This window comes from Dermatophagoides pteronyssinus, unplaced genomic scaffold (assembly GCF_027571235.1).
Source record: "Dermatophagoides pteronyssinus isolate colony J.1.1.1.1 unplaced genomic scaffold, Derpt_VIB-CSIC_2022.12 sq0004, whole genome shotgun sequence".
Taxonomy (NCBI): Eukaryota; Metazoa; Arthropoda; class Arachnida; order Sarcoptiformes; family Pyroglyphidae; genus Dermatophagoides; species Dermatophagoides pteronyssinus.
Window position 1 is genome coordinate 2,435,419 of NW_027461528.1, and position 16,279 is coordinate 2,451,697.

The following is a 16,279-nucleotide window of genomic DNA, read 5'->3' on the forward strand; positions in this document are numbered from 1 at the left end:
GATTGCTTTTTAATTGGCAATTATTATTATTACCGTATTTAGAGATTGATTGCTGATAATTATCATCATCATTTTTAAAATGATGACAAGGTTTATTTTGTAGTTGATGTTTTTGGCTACCTTAACATCAACTATATCTACACAATGTCAAATTGTTTTCAATTATCAATCAACATTTGAATGATTACCAAATAATCAATCCAAAAATGAAACAAAAATCTTTAATTTTAATTAGTTTATTGTTATTGATTGATCAATGGTCATTGAATAATGGTCATTCAGGTGCTGTGGTTGTTGTTGTTGATGGTGGTGTATCAGCATGGAAACCACAATCATATTGTCATAGTCCATCAAATGGTCGATTTGATAATATAACCGAATTTACAAATGCAATGTGTACATATTGTTTATGGACAATATATACTGAATCAACTTATTATGTTTGGCGTAATGGTTATGATTTTAATCGTTTATTATTTGTTGATCAATCATTTTCATCAAATTCAATTGTTGTTAAAGAAAATTCAACACATGCTTATTATTATGATGTTGATTATGATCATTTTAAACAATTACGAACATTACGACAATATAATAATGATCCAATATTAAAAGATTTGGCCAATGAACTATTTGTGGTATGGAATATTTTCTTGTTTGTTTATTTTCTGATGAATTCTGTTATCAAAAATTCAATCAAAAAAAAATTAGGATAAAATTCTACAATGTTGTCAAGATGCACATGATTGTTGTCAACGAATGCTTAATACAACTATTGATGATAATCATATTGGACAATGTCCAATGATATGGGATGGTTGGTCATGTTGGGATCCAACCGAACCAAATACAATCGGTAAAAATATTTGTCCAGATATGTCATTATTAGCATTTGAAGATTATTATGATAATATTCCTTCGTGTGTTCGTTCGAATGCAATGAAAACCTGTCAAACAAACGGTACATGGATACAACATACTGATTATGGTGAATGTAGTATATTGGGTAGATATACAAGAGAAATTGCTGTCAAATCAAGAATTATATTACAATCAATATCGATTTTATTATCAATTATTGCCATTATAATATTTATTTATCTGCGTTTATATGTAAAATTTTATATACAATTATTATTGAATTTTTTCTTATCGATCATATTATCATCAACAATGTCATTATTATATGATATTTATGTTACCAAAGGTCATATAGAATTTTCAGAGAATACTATCCTACAAAAGTAAGTACTGTTGTTGTTCATCAACGTAAACATCCAAATGAAAAATTGATTTTGTTCTTGTTTTTCTTGTTGTTTTGAATCTAGCCCAAATTATTGTCGAACATTTACATTTTTTTATAAAGAAACAAGAATGATGAACTATGCATGGATGCTGATTGAAGGTATATTTTTACATAATAGTGCTGTATTTGCATTCAATTGTCGTAAAATGACTGAATGGCGACGAACAATATATTTTTTTGGTTGGATATTACCAAATATTATAATGATAATCTATGGTATTATTCGATTGAAATATACCGAATCGTTTGATCGTTGTTGGACCGATTCGATCGGTAATTTAGAATGGATATTTTTATTTTTTCCATATTTATGTTTTGTTGTAAGTTTTAGTTGGGAATTTTTCTTTTTTCAATCCTTTAAAATTTTTTGTTTTGTTTTTTTCCCAAAGGTCAACCTGTTGCTCTATATCAATCTGATTCGTATCATATTAATCAAATTAGTATTTGTTAAAAATGGTCAAATGGATTGTACTGGTATTAAATTAGCATTAATGTTGATGCCAATTTTCGGTATACAATATGCAATACATATGATAATAATTGATCCAACACAAACATGTCAAACATTTTTATTAACATTATTTCATTTACAGAATATGATTGAATCATTACAGGGTACAATTATTACATTTATTCTTTGTTTTCTCAATAAAGATGTAAGTAACCAATCAATCAATCAAATTTCTTTTCTTTATCATTCGATTGTTTTTTCCCCCCATTTAGGTATATAAAACAATAAGTAATTCGATACGTAAACATAATAATCGACGGAAAAGTAAACTTTCAACATTCATAACAACAATGAATGATTCAGCCAAACAAATGGAAAATTCACCATCATTATCATCATAATCATAATAATTATCGATTATTGGAACGTGGATAATTTATTTATTTTGGGAAAATTTTACTCTTTTTTTTAAAAATTAAAAATATCTGTTCATTTTTTTTATTAAATTCAAACATAATCAATTTGTTTCAAATTTCATTATTGCTCGATCAAGATTGTTGGTTAATTGGCCAATTTTTGTATCCAATGAATCACGTGCATTCATGTTTGTTGGTCCCAACATATTCTGTGTCAAGATCTTGATTTAAACAAAACAAAGAAAAATTAATCAATCAATCAGTGTCAGTTTTCTGTCTAAACTTACGCTTTTAATGACAAAAATATGCTTTAAAATGTGTAATAATAGTGCTGAAAGAGAGAAAGAAAACAACAAAATTGACGATATTTGGTGATATCGTTGAAGGGGAAATTGTTTTTTTGGAAAATTCAAAGTTAATTTAAACAAATTTTTTTAAAAAATAAAAAACAATCAACAAACAAAACATACTCATTAACATTGGTGTTGTTAATAATATTAGAAAAATTGATGGTAAACTTGCAATCACTGTATCGGGCCATGATTGAAATAATGATTTTCTATCTGATTTTTTATATGTATGTACGAATACTGTTTTAAATTTTGATGGGAAAAAAATTTTGATGAAAAAATCAAACAGAAAGAAAATTTGAAAAACTTACCTGGATAATGTTTAAACGATGATTCATCATAATCATGATGATGTTGATGATGATGCGGATGATGATTATGATGATGAAGATGACGTAATAATTGGCCTTGATCAACATTATTAAGATTATTATTATTATTTCCTAGATCATCTTTAGAGGATTTAAAGGGGTAAACAAAACATAAAATGATTAGAAAGAATAATTGACCATCCAGGAAAACAAACCAGAAAAATTATCCATAATCATATGATTATCTCCCATTATATCCGTTAATGGAAGAAAATTTTTCAAATCTCGTTTATTATGATTATTACTGCTACTGCTGCTGCTGCTGCTGATTGTTGTTGTTGTTGATGGTGATATGATTGGTTGATGATGATGATGAAGAGCATCATTATCATTATCATCATCATTCATTAAAGATTGACCAAACGATGATTGATATTGATGATGATTATGATGATCATAATAATAATGGCCATCGTTGGTCAGATAAATTTTTTTCAAATTATCATTATTCATTGAAAAACAATGATTGAATTTGAATATAAATAATAATATTAATAGACAGAATTTTTTGTTGAAAAACATATTTTTTATTCGGATGCAAAATAAACTACTTTTAGTTAAAAATTACAAAATTGAAAAATTTTCGAAGAAAAAAAAATGTTGCCAGTTTTATATAGCCATCACCATCATTGTTTGTTTTGGTTTTTGGTTTTTTCCTTTTGATTCATTGAATGGTCCAATGAACGATCACGAACCAATTTCAAATTGAATCTGGTTTTTTTTTGTTGGGTAAAAAACATCTTGATGAAGATGAGATAAAGATCTTGATTTTTGTTATTGTTATTGTTTGTTTGAATTTGAATGAAAAATTCTGCTCTAAATAATTTCCCACTAATGATCAATTTGACTTTCTTTCTTTTTCAATAGAATTTCAATGATAAATTATCATCAATAACCATAAACCATTATAAATTTATCAATCATATTTGTTATACGTTCGGATAATAATTCAATTGTTTCTTCATTCCATAGAATATTATCATCAATATAATCATCGTCCATATCAATATTTGAATTTATCATTATAATTGAACGTCGACGTCTTCTTCGTCGTCGTCGTCGACGACGACGTCCAACTGGACCAAATGCACTTGCCGTAAATCTTGTCGAATCATTATTATTGTTCATATTGTTCATTGTCTGGATATGGGGAAAAGAAATGATGAGATTTTCAATTAGTTTAGCGAAAGAAAATTATTGAATATTTACATTTTGCATCATTGCCAATAATGCCAATACTTGTGTGAAAAATGCTTGAAGAATGATTGAAAACAAAACGATTCGCGAATTAGTTTAATTGATGAATTCAAAAAAAGGTAAAATTTATACTTACAAAATAATAATGGTAATAATAATAATGGCAATAATGATAATAATAATAATGGAAGATAATCATCTTTTTTCTTATCAACATATTGATTATAATATGGTTGTGGTTGTGCTGAATGTATGTGAACTTTATTTTGAAGAAAAAAAAATTTGAAATTTTTTGTTAAAAAAATTCATAGAAAAAAATATTTACTTGATTTGACTGCCGAACCATATTCACCGCCTCGACCATAACCATCATTACCATCTACAATTTGAAATTAAAAAATTAAAAGCTCCCACATATCATAAAAACAAAACAAACTTACAATCCATACGATCATTTATATTATGATGATCAACAATCGGTTGTGTTGATGATGACCAATATCGATGTTGGTGATGATGATTTTCTTGTTGTTGTTGTTGTTGTTGTGGATTATGTAAAAAATAATAAAATTTCTTTTTACTATAATAATCACCATCATCATCATCATCTTGATCTTGATCATCATAATTAAAACGTTTTGATTGATATGGTATCATATTTTTTACATTCGTTGTCGAAGACGTTGACAATGATGATGATGTACAATGTACAATAATTTGATTAAATATTGTTATTAGTAAAAAATTTATAATTAAAATAACAGGACTAGTAAACATGATAATTTAATGTAATTTTTTAAAAATTAAAAAAGATTTAGTAAATAAATTAAAAAAAAGATCCAAAAATGATTATTAATGATAAATTCGTTTGTTTGGTTCCGTTACACATATATCACACACAAAAATACAAGACTTGTTATCTTGTCATCATCATCAATGTCAATGTCAATCAATGATGATGATGATGATAAATGATCATTCTGAATTCTTTTTTTTTCATCACTTCATTCATCATTTTTTTTTCCAAAGAAAAATTTTCTTCTTTGGAAAAAAAATAGGAAGATATTATCATCATAATAATAATGATCATCAATTAAGGTCAAGTTCATCAGATTCTTTTTTGATGATGATCCGGAAGAAAAAATTAATTATGTAACAATTGAATTTGAATTTGTTTTTTCTCTATTTTATTCTGTTGTTGTCGTTATAATTTTTTTATTTTTTTGTAAAAATTCCATTCCTTTTTAAATCAATTATCAACGAATATTTTTTTTACGTTCGAATGAAATAATAATATTGTTCCGATTCATTCATACATTTCAATGATTTTTTTGTCGTTGTTATTGTTGTTTTGGCTGAAGAGACTAGTCAAATGTCAATGATGATAATTATTCAAACAGATCAAAAAAATTGTCAAGATATTTGTTCGTCGATAAATGAATCTTATTGCGGCCAAACCTATTACCTATGTTCAAATGTCAATGTGTTTTTCGTTTGTTGAAAAATTCATTCGACCGAACCGATAATAACTTGTGGAATAATAAACGAAAAGCAAACGAACGAACATACAAGTTTTAACCCCCTCCACAAAAAAAGGGATCTTTCTATCCATCAATACAAAAAATAATTTGTTTTTTTTTTTTCGTTTAAAAAATCATTATAATTATGATTGTTTTATTAACTTTTTTTTTGGTAAATTTCTTTAACACTCTCCATCTTTGTTTTTGTAACAAAAAACCAATCACATTCTCTTTCTGTAGATATAATGATTACTTATTCTTCATTTTTTGGGCATAAATAGTCAGTGAAATTGATGTGAAAAGATAGAAAAAATGAAATGAAATTGGAGATTATTCAATAATCTTTCAGCAGCAGAAACAAGAAAAAAAACGAAAAGGTAATGTTTTTGTGTATTGTTTGTTTTGTGTATTTGGAGAATTTTTAAACACATTTTTTATCATCATCATCATCATTAGCATTTTAAAATGTGACATAATAATAACAATAATAAAAAATAATGGTAGAAAAAAAAATGAAAAAGTTTTTTTTTATATACTTTTTTCTTTAATTATTTGGATTGTAAATGTGTGTGTTGTATGTGTGTATTTCAAATGTTTCAAAATCATCATTATAAATTGTGGTGATTAATGCAGATTTTATAAATTATGAGAAGAATATTTTTTTAAATGTTTGTTTTTTTTAGAAATTGTAATTGAAAAATGAAAAAGTGTCTGTGTGCTTGTGTGTGTGTCAATGGATGTACAACTGTGGTTACATCAACGATTTTTTTTTTGTTTTGTGTTTTATTTAAATCAAAATTGTGAATGATGATATATATTGGGATATTTTCATTTATATTCTTCTCATTTTTTTTACATCATAATCATTTATGATTAGATGTTTATGGTGATGTGTGTGTGTGGTTGCATTCATTTATTGACGATTTGGACATTGAGCAGCAATGTGACCAACTTCGTTACAATTGAAACAACTCTTGGCACGTTCTTTACGTGGTTCTGAACAATCACGACTAAGATGGCCTTCCATACCACAATTGTAACAGGTTTTAGCACCTGGTGGTTGTGTACAATCGCGACTAATATGTCCTTCACGTTGACAATTATAGCAACGTTGACCGTTTCGTGAACGGTAAGTCATACCATTTCCACCATCTCTTCCACCACCACCACCACCATAACCAGAATTCATTTGTGATTTACGACAATCATATGACAAATGTCCATGTTGTCCACAATTGAAACAACGATTATTGCTACGTCCATAGCCACCTCCTCCACCACCACGTTGACGATCATTGTATCGATACTGTTTGTTATCGCCATCCATCATATCATCTTGGATGGTACCAGCCGAATCAGTTACAACAGGTCCTTCGTTATCGCTCATTTTTTTTTCTTCTTCAAATAATGTATTCAATTAATTAAATTTCTGTTTAAAAAAATAAATAAAACCAATAATCATCGATTAATATCAACACTTAATATGCACAAAAAAAACAAAACAAAAAATAATAATGAAACTAAAGAACTAAATATGTATCCTTTTTGTTTGAAAATTTTTCGAACATTATGCAAAAAAAAAAATGAATCTAATAAAATAAAATCGAATTTCGAAATTCAATCAATGGATTTTTTGATGGCAATAATTAAACTGTTACGAATTGAGTTGCGACAATTATTTTATCCATATTAAGCAGAAAAAAAATTGATCAAAATCAGATATGATCAATTTGAAAAAAATAGATATGGAATAGAAAAAACCGGAATCGTATCATCTCACTTACCAGAAATCAGAAAAAGGCCAAATATTTTTTCAACGAATTAATTATCCGGTACAATAATTTTCCACCGAATTCACTATTGAAAAAAAATGGAAGAAATTAATCAAGAGAATTGCAAAAAATATGACAAAATTTGTATAGAGCACAGGTTAAAAAAAATAAACAGCGTGGCAGCCAAAAACACACACACACACATAGACATAGACACATATACACTAAAATACTATCATGCGATAAAACAAAATGACCATAGAAATTATGATTAAAATTCGAACACAACCCACGCCGCAATAGATAAGAATTTGATGGAACAAAATTAATTAATTAATTAATTAAAATTTTTTCAATAAGATAATTTCAAAAAGTAAACGAAAAACAAAATTTACAAACCTTTATTTTTTTGGTTTTCTACGAACACCAAACAAAACACACCTCGGAAAAAACCACCAAAAAACAAAACAACGACGCTCTAAACCACCACCAATCAACCAAACACCCCCCAAAAAAACACAATAATATTGTTAATTTACAGATAATAACGGATCGATTTGATGGATTGATTGATGAATTACGAATCAAACCGGCAAACAAAAATGAAACAAAAACAAAAATTAATTAATTAATGAAAATTAAAAAAAATCAGTTTCATTAAAATTTGAAAAACCGAACCGAATTGAATTAGGAAGAATGAGAATTTGAAATGGGGAAATGAAATCAAGTCAAAAAAAAATATTAGAAGAAAAATAAAAATACCACGTGTTATAATCAAGCCAAATAAGCTCAGTATATGAATGGTGGTGGTAATACAAAAAAAAAATAAAATAAAATGTTGGCGATGAATGTTTGTATGCGGCAGTAAGTATTAGCGGCGGCGGCGGCGTTAGCATCGTTTATCACCAACATAGAAGTAAAGAAGAGTATTGCATTCGAATTTTTTTTTCTTTTTTTTCGGTGTGCGTTTCGAAAAGAAGGGGGACGAAGGAGGAGGAGGAGGAGGAGGAGGAGGTAACATCGTCACAATTTTTTTCGTTTCGTTTCGTTCTATTTGCCGGTCTGTCCATCCATCCATCCATCCATTCTGTCCGGTTTAGTCATCCATTTTTTTTCCGATTGTAGTGGTTCATTTTTGTGTATGCGAATGTTAGCAGTGAGGTGGTATAGGATAAATGCTAGCAACAAATTTTTTTTTCGAGTAAACTATGAGCAAAGTCGGGAATTAATGTTCGATTTTTTTTCCTGTTTCACTCATCACACCCGATGACGATGATTTTTTTTTGTTGTTGTTTGAGGATGTGGATATTTCGTGATTCGAAATTGACTGACTTGTGGATGGACTTGTTTTTTTTTCGTTTTGATAAAGCCAGTTTGATACATGAAAAGTTTTATTTTTATTTTAATGTCAGATTATAATTTGTATTTCCTTTTATAATGCAATAGATTAAGAATTTTGTATTTTTTTGATGATGATAATCTTTTAAAAAAATTAATAATTTGATTTTCGTAATGTTAGTTGTTTGTTGTTGTTTATTGTTTTGGGGTAGCAAAAGATTCGAATCGAATTGTTGTTAAATTAATATAACTGGATGTTGGCAGCCATTTTTTTCACTCGATGATGTTTAATGATGATGAAAAAAGTTAGGCCGAAAAAAAGTAGCAGGAAACAAAAATGAAGTTTATTGATCTTTCAGAGTAGTGGATATATTATAAAAATAAAGATACCGCTCTCATAATCGTCGTCGTTGTCGTGGAAAAAAGTCGGCTTTCGATCATTTAAAACAAATTTAAAAAAAAAGAGAGAAAAAGACGTTCAGATTCAGGCGCGAGATTTAAAAATTTAACAAAACTTGAACAAAATCAAAAAATGATTACCTTGAAAACATCCATATTTATTGTGATAATAATCTTGAATTCAATCATCGATATTGAAACCTTATCCTGTTTGAATGAACAAGGTAAATCGGTTGATTATTTTATCCTGTATAAAATACCTAAATTAGAAAAATCAAATGATCCATTGATTAAAAGTGGATTACAATATGTTTATTATCTATCACCATCATCATCATCGACGACAACAACATGGACAATTGGACAACGATCATTAAATGATAGCCGATCAATATTAGGTGCAACATTAAAATCAATTTTAAATAATAAACATCCAAATTATAATCTAATATTTTATAATGATCAAAAACCATCAAGTATGTAAGATATATTGATGATGATAATGATAACTTTTTTTTAAATGTTTTTTGTTTTTTTGTTTCTTCATCGTTATCGTTGTTATAATAGAACGAACAAGATCATCAAGTACAGGTGCACATGCAAAAGGTATTATTGCATTTTATGGAAAATCTGGATTCTGGTTATTACATTCGATACCATTATTTCCCGATTCAAATGAATCATTTGAATATCCAAAACGTTCATTGAATAATGGACAGGCATTTTTTTGTATTACATTATCGATTGATGATCAAATAACAATGGAAAATTTAGCCAAACATTTATCAATGATTAATCCGAATATTTATTCGATAAATTTAACGAAAACATTTCGTGAAAAATATCCAATGTATGAAGAATTTTTATTGAAAAAGAAACGAAAATCAAAAAATCGTCCTATTGAATTAATACAAACAATATCATCGGCTAATCATAATTCATTTACAATATTTTCTAAAGATCAAAAATTTCATCATGATATTTATGCCGATCTAATTGCTCAACATTATCGTGATGATTTTTATGCTCAAACATGGCGTAATGGTGCTGGTGAAATATTACATTCTGAATGTAAAAATGGTTTTAAAATTTTCAATATTCAATCAATCAAAATGTATGGAATTTTTTTAAATTGTTTTGTTTTGATATTTTTTTACCCTTTTTTAAATTTTCAATGAATAATATCAAAATGTAAAATTACAGTCGTGATTCAATACAATGGCCATTTCGTGAAGATCATGCAAAATGGTCGATTTCGGTAGATCCAAAACGACAAACAATCGTTTGTTTAGGTGATTTGAATCGAATGAAATCACAATTTAGCCGTGGTGGTGGTGCAATTTGTATACAATCAACAAACTTATGGAATTTATTCAAATCATCCATCTATGATATTGAAGGTTGTCCAGCAAATAAAGTTCGTTATCCAGCGCTAGATTGGTTATCAAGACAATGGCGAAAAATTGAAGATACTAAACAAAAATGTGAACTAAAATTAACGAAGAAAAAGAAAAAAAATTAATTTTATAAAACAAAAAACGAATCAAAAAAAAATTTGAATTATTTTTTTTCGAATTCTATTTTAACACAAATAGTTCGCTAATGTTGCGAGTTTATTTTTACAATTTGGCGCTGTTTTTTCTTCAATTCGAGTAACGAAATAAATTCGTTATTGTTTTAAGCTGTCATTTTTTTTACATTATTTCATTCAATTGTTTTTCATTTCCATTTTTTGTTTCAATCATCATGTTTATCAAGAAACTAATATTAGATGGATTCAAATCATATGGTAAACGTGTTGAAATTACCGATTTTGATCCATCATTCAATGCTATTACCGGTTTTAATGGTAGTGGAAAATCAAATATTCTTGATGCAATTTGTTTTGTACTTGGTTTATCTAAATTAGAACTTGCTCGTTGTCATACATTAAATGATTTAATCTATAAAAATGGACATGCCGGTGTAACAAAAGCATCGGTTATTATGGAAATTGATAATTCGGATAATAAATTTTCACATAGTGATTATTCAAATTCTCCAGTGATTGTTGTTCGTCGTGAGGTATGTTTATTTTATTTACTATTGTAAACAAAAACATTCATTTTTGTTTTGTTTTTGATGAATCGATTTCTAGATTAATACAAAAAATCAATCCAAATATTATATCGATGGATTTTGTGTGACAAAAGAAAAATTAATGGATTTTTTTCAATTAGTATCGTTGAATATACAAAATCCACATTTTCTTATTATGCAAGGTAAAATTGTTAAAGTTGTATCGATGAAACCGACCGAGGTATGTTTGTATACGGATTGTATTGAATGATTTGATTCACACAATTGATTTTGTATTTTATCCCAAACAGATATTATCAATGATTGAAGAAGCAGTTGGTGTTAGTGTTTATGAACATAAAAAGAAACAAAATTTAGCTCGAATTGAAAAATGTGATAATTCATTAAATGAAATTAACTATTTGATCGATGAATCTATACGACCAAAATTGAATCGTGTTTGTGAAGAACAAAAAGCTCTTCGAGAATATTATACAATCAAAGCTGAATATGATAAAATGTATAAAATATCTATTGCATATCGATATTTAAAAGATAAACGTATTGTTGATTGTGCCGATTCCACTATTAAATCACATGTTGATTATATAGAAGCAAAAGTAGAGGAAAAAACACGATTAATTTCGGATTCCGAAGAATTGACCAAACAAATTCAAACATTACAAAAACGATTAGATGATAGTATGGGTGGTGATCTTCAAGATTTAGAATCAAATGTAAATAAAAAACAAGATATTCTACAGAAAATTAATACAAAACAAAAATTAAAACAAGATCAACTTAAAGAAGAAGAAAATGAATTGATTGTTGTACGAAAAAAATTGGATAAAGAAACAAAAACATTGAATAATAAACAGAAAGAATTTGATAAATTGAAATCGAAATTGGAACAATTGAAACAAGAACATGAAACAAATGAAAAATTATTTAATAAAGCACAAGAAGATTTAGAGGCTATCAATTTTGGTAAATCTAAAGGTGTTGAAGGTGAACAAGCTGCTACATTAACACATCAATTAATGGTGGCTAAAGAAACAATGGCCGAAATTGAATCAAAAATTCATAAATCAAAATTAGATATTGAACATACGACAAAAGAACTGTCATCGAAATCAAATAAACATCAAATAAAATCCGATAAAGATGTTTATGATCAAATAAAACATGATATTGAATTGCGTAATAAAGAAATGGAACAATTAGAACAAGAATTGAATGAAATTAATTTCAGTGAAGAACATTATGAAGAAATTAAACAAGAAATTGTACGTTTAAAAAAAGATTCTTTATTATTGGAAGATAAGATTAATCAATCACGTCGAAAAGTACCTCGTTCACAATTTAAATATCCAAATTCAACAAATATTGATCAAGAATCTATTCATGGTGTTGTATGTAATTTATTTACAATAAATCATCCAAAAGAACATGCACTGGCCATTGAAAAAGTATGTGGTAATCGTCTTTTCAATGTTATCGTATCGAATGATGAAGTTGGTACAGCATTGATCAAAAAAAATCTTAATGAAAGACGAACATTTTTACCATTGAATAAAATTATCGGAAGAGATACTGATATGAAAGCATTAAGATTGGCTGAACAATTAGTTGGTAAAGGTAATGTTCATTATGCTATTAATTTGGTTTCATTTGATGGTGAATTGAAAAATGCAATGAAATATGTATTTGGTGATACAATGGTTTGTCCTAATATGAATATGGCTAAAAAAATTGCCTTTGCCAAAGGTATTATGAAACGTGTAGTAACATATGAAGGTGAAATTTTCGATCCAACCGGTACATTGACTGGTGGTGCCGAAAATAGAGATGAACCATCATTAGCTGTTGTTAATGAAATTAAATCAATTGAAGAGGAATTACATTTGCATAGAATCCGTCAACAACAAGCTGATCATGAATATCAACAACTTTATCGTAATTCTAAACCATTTTATGATAAAAAATCCAAATTAGCCTTGAAACAGAAAGAAATTGAATTATTAAATCTACGATTACAAGAATCAAGTCATGGTGTTACATTGAATGAAATTGAAGAAATGCAAACAAGAATAAATGATCAACAACAATTATTGAAAAAATTGGCTGATGAAAAAACAATAATTATGAATCGAATAAAAGAAATTGAATATAAAATTGAAAATTCTGAATCAACAAAAAAACATGAACTTAAAGAAGCAAAAGAATATCTGGAAGCAATGAAAAAACAATATGAAACAACGGGTAAAATGTTACAAAAAGATGAACAAACATTTGCCTGTATTGAACCAGAATTATTACATCATAGTGAAAATGTTGATAGTCTACAGAAACAGATGATAAAAATACAGAATAATATTGAACAGATTCAACAAGAAATCAATACTATACAGATTGATATTGATAATGGTCAAGAACAAATGAAATCAGCACAAGAATCTTATCAACAATATAAACAACAATTGAATGAAAAATCTAAAGAAATACAAAAATTACAGAAAAAATTGGATTCAATACGTAATCAGGTGGATGAAATTGGTCGTGAAATTAAAGTAAAAACATTTGAAATGGAAAAAATTAAAAATTCTGTTAATGATGCACAGGATCATTTACGATCAATGTTACATAAATATCAATGGATCAAAGATGAAGAAAAAGATTTTTGTTCCGAACAAAGTGAATATCGTATATTAACTATGGCAAATTTTAATGAAAATAAATTTTTTGAAGAATTAAAATTATTAAAATCAAAACAAGAAAAATCAGGAAAATCTGTTAATATGAAAGCAAATATAATGCATGGCCAAATACAGAAAGAATTTGAAGAACTTTTACATAAACGTGATGTAACATTAAAAGATCGAAAAAAGCTAATACAATATATGGAAAAAGTGGAAAAAGAAAAAGATAGAGAATTGAGAAAAGCTTGTCAAAAAATTAATGAAAATTTTGGTGCCATTTTTGGTACATTATTACCGAATGCAAATGCAAAATTAGCACCAGTTTCCGTTCGAATCAAAGATGGTTTAGAAATTAAAGTTGCATTTGGTGATGTATGGAAAGAATCATTATCCGAATTAAGTGGTGGTCAACGATCATTAGTTGCATTATCATTAGTATTATCATTATTAAAATATTATCCAGCACCATTATATATTTTGGATGAAATTGATGCAGCACTTGATCAAAGTCATACACAAAATATTGGTTTAATGATTCGACGACATTTTAAAAATGCACAGGTAATTAGTTTATTCGAATTTATCCATTTTTTAATCTTTTTCTCTACTATTTTTTAGTTTATCATTGTATCATTAAAAGACGATATGTTTAACAATGCAAACGTATTGTTTCAAACAAAATTTATTGATGGTTTTTCAACTGTTGAACGAATTAAATTATAAATTAACGATATGAATCATCATCATCATCACCATAATCATCGTTATCATTATAACCATCATCGCCATCATCATCATCATCGACGTATTTGTTTGTTATTTTCTTCCATCTTTTTTTTTCTCACGAAAAAAAAACTGCCAACATAAATTATATTCTTGACATTATAATTTTTTATAATAATAATAATAATAATAATGAATTACTGAAAAAAAAATAAATTGAAAAATGATCTATCGTTTTGAAATTTTCAGACAAAATGATTCAATTTTGCCTAGAAAAAATCCGCCCCTTAAATTTGGCTTTGAAAGGAAACAGCAACACGCACACACACATACTTGTCAAGGTTAAATTTGAAAAATAAAGGTCTATAATTGTAACCGTAATGATGATGACCATTTCTTTTCTTGATATGATAATCATCAATAGTCGTCATCAATGTTGTACCGGTTGAACAGTGATTATTATCATCATCAACATCAAGAACGAACAACAACAACAACAAAAAGGAAAATAAAATGCAGAAAAAGGAAATTTTGTCAACGTTTGATTTTATTTTATTTTATCGATAAAAATCGATCATTCCAGACATTTTTTTTGTTTCATTATATAAAAATTTACGTTTTTTTTTGAATGGTATAAAAAAAACTGTTAGATGATTGATTAAATTGGAGAATTTTTGATTATCTTCTTACCTAAGTGATGCTTTTTTGTTGTTGTTGCCATCATTTCGTTGATGACAGACAGACGAAAAATGATCATCGTATGATTTATTTCTACCATGGTAACATCAGTCGATATCATTATCATTCAATATTTTATATCCCATTCATTTTGATTTTGAATCAATCAATATTTATGATTACTTTATAATTTTAATTAGGATTTTTTTTGTTTTACGTACAAACATTTTACGGTACGTACATATAAAAATTGATTGTACGTTTTTGTTAGGACATCCTGATGATGATGATGATAATGTTACCAGCTACAAGATGATGATGACAATCATTTGATTTTTTTTTCGTTTGTTTCGTTTAATTGAAACGATAATTTAAAATTCCAGTTTCTCTTTTCCCCGACGTCTTTTAATACGCATTGCCAGTGTCCATCAAGTTTTGTTGTTTCATCCTTTTTTTTCACTGTTTTTCTTCTTCGTCTTTTGTTGTGATGATAATCAACAAAGCTGTTTGCAATGGCTATAGTTATAATGATTAAATAAAAATTTCTATTTCTATTTCCATGGAACCAAAAGCTAAAAATAAAAAATTGATGACAGCCAACCTGTCAGCTAAATTTCTATGACCATTTTTTTGTTGTTGTTGTTTTGTTATTGTTGTTGTATCCATCATTCTTACCCGAAAGAAATTCGAATGTAAAAAAAAAAAAATTCTATAATCAAATTCTACATCTACGGTTTTCCTGTGGTTTAAATAGATTCTGTGTGTTTTTTTTTGTTCAAAGTGATATCAACAAAGAAGAAATAAGAACCAAAACGAATAATAAAAAAATCAATTCTGCTCATTCAAAACTGTGATATTTACATCTGAAATCAATGCGCTATATAATATATTTTAACTAATTCTTTAGTTTATTAATAAAATAATTTTTTTTTTACTATACACAAACACACACACTAAAATATGTTTAATATTATTCTATTTATATTGTCAACATGTTTCAT

At 27.2% G+C, this 16,279-nt stretch overlaps 6 protein-coding genes and 1 long non-coding RNA gene across 10 annotated transcripts; 3 read left to right on the forward strand and 4 right to left on the reverse strand.

Annotated features, from left to right (window-relative positions):
• The first annotated feature begins 105 nt into the window (after nucleotides 1-105).
• Nucleotides 106-2,278, forward strand: LOC113798971 (calcitonin gene-related peptide type 1 receptor-like). The gene is made up of 5 exons (XM_027349568.2): nucleotides 106-638; nucleotides 712-1,244; nucleotides 1,329-1,626; nucleotides 1,696-1,962; nucleotides 2,030-2,278. Exons 1-5 carry the CDS (start codon nucleotides 207-209, stop codon nucleotides 2,156-2,158), a joined length of 1,659 nt encoding a protein of 552 aa, XP_027205369.2. The 5' UTR covers nucleotides 106-206; the 3' UTR covers nucleotides 2,159-2,278.
• LOC113798973 (uncharacterized) lies at nucleotides 2,254-3,426 on the reverse strand. The gene is made up of 5 exons (XM_027349570.2): nucleotides 3,050-3,426; nucleotides 2,835-2,975; nucleotides 2,644-2,763; nucleotides 2,461-2,504; nucleotides 2,254-2,394 (listed from the first exon to the last, which is right to left on the reverse strand). The coding sequence occupies exons 1-5, from the start codon at nucleotides 3,414-3,416 to the stop codon at nucleotides 2,275-2,277; spliced, it is 792 nt and encodes a 263-aa protein (XP_027205371.2). The 5' UTR covers nucleotides 3,417-3,426; the 3' UTR covers nucleotides 2,254-2,274.
• A 356-nt stretch (nucleotides 3,427-3,782) lies between these two features.
• Nucleotides 3,783-5,962, reverse strand: LOC113798984 (uncharacterized). Its single transcript, XM_027349581.2, has 5 exons — nucleotides 4,532-5,962; nucleotides 4,417-4,470; nucleotides 4,228-4,350; nucleotides 4,104-4,147; nucleotides 3,783-4,034 (listed from the first exon to the last, which is right to left on the reverse strand). Exons 1-5 carry the CDS (start codon nucleotides 4,866-4,868, stop codon nucleotides 3,783-3,785), a joined length of 810 nt encoding a protein of 269 aa, XP_027205382.2. The 5' UTR covers nucleotides 4,869-5,962.
• Nucleotides 5,963-6,106: 144 nt separating this feature from the next.
• Nucleotides 6,107-8,277, reverse strand: LOC113798979 (uncharacterized). Of its 3 annotated transcripts, none has more exons than XM_075819708.1 (4): nucleotides 8,146-8,277; nucleotides 7,783-7,861; nucleotides 7,396-7,468; nucleotides 6,107-7,040 (listed from the first exon to the last, which is right to left on the reverse strand). In XM_075819708.1, the coding sequence occupies exon 4, from the start codon at nucleotides 6,996-6,998 to the stop codon at nucleotides 6,525-6,527; it is 474 nt and encodes a 157-aa protein (XP_075675823.1). In that variant the 5' UTR covers nucleotides 6,999-7,040; nucleotides 7,396-7,468; nucleotides 7,783-7,861; nucleotides 8,146-8,277; the 3' UTR covers nucleotides 6,107-6,524. The 3 variants fall into 3 exon arrangements, with proteins under 3 accessions (XP_075675823.1, XP_075675822.1, XP_027205376.1); XM_075819707.1 differs by having other exon boundaries at nucleotides 8,062-8,215; XM_027349575.2 differs by lacking the exon at nucleotides 8,146-8,277 and having other exon boundaries at nucleotides 7,783-8,035.
• A 112-nt stretch (nucleotides 8,278-8,389) lies between these two features.
• On the forward strand, nucleotides 8,390-10,806 carry LOC142644921 (deoxyribonuclease-2-beta-like). The gene is made up of 3 exons (XM_075819706.1): nucleotides 8,390-9,596; nucleotides 9,688-10,234; nucleotides 10,324-10,806. Exons 1-3 carry the CDS (start codon nucleotides 9,254-9,256, stop codon nucleotides 10,640-10,642), a joined length of 1,209 nt encoding a protein of 402 aa, XP_075675821.1. The 5' UTR covers nucleotides 8,390-9,253; the 3' UTR covers nucleotides 10,643-10,806.
• Nucleotides 10,807-10,866: 60 nt separating this feature from the next.
• Nucleotides 10,867-14,975, forward strand: LOC113798976 (structural maintenance of chromosomes protein 2-like). The gene is made up of 4 exons (XM_027349573.2): nucleotides 10,867-11,184; nucleotides 11,258-11,419; nucleotides 11,490-14,438; nucleotides 14,496-14,975. The coding sequence occupies exons 1-4, from the start codon at nucleotides 10,867-10,869 to the stop codon at nucleotides 14,598-14,600; spliced, it is 3,534 nt and encodes a 1,177-aa protein (XP_027205374.2). The 3' UTR covers nucleotides 14,601-14,975.
• On the reverse strand, nucleotides 14,200-16,165 carry LOC142644922 (uncharacterized). 2 transcript variants are annotated; one of them, XR_012846125.1, is made up of 3 exons: nucleotides 15,500-16,157; nucleotides 15,291-15,371; nucleotides 14,200-15,243 (listed from the first exon to the last, which is right to left on the reverse strand). It is a non-coding gene; the product is annotated as an uncharacterized LOC142644922 (long non-coding RNA). The 2 variants fall into 2 exon arrangements; XR_012846124.1 differs by having other exon boundaries at nucleotides 15,291-16,165.
• Between the last annotated feature and the right edge of the window lie 114 nt (nucleotides 16,166-16,279).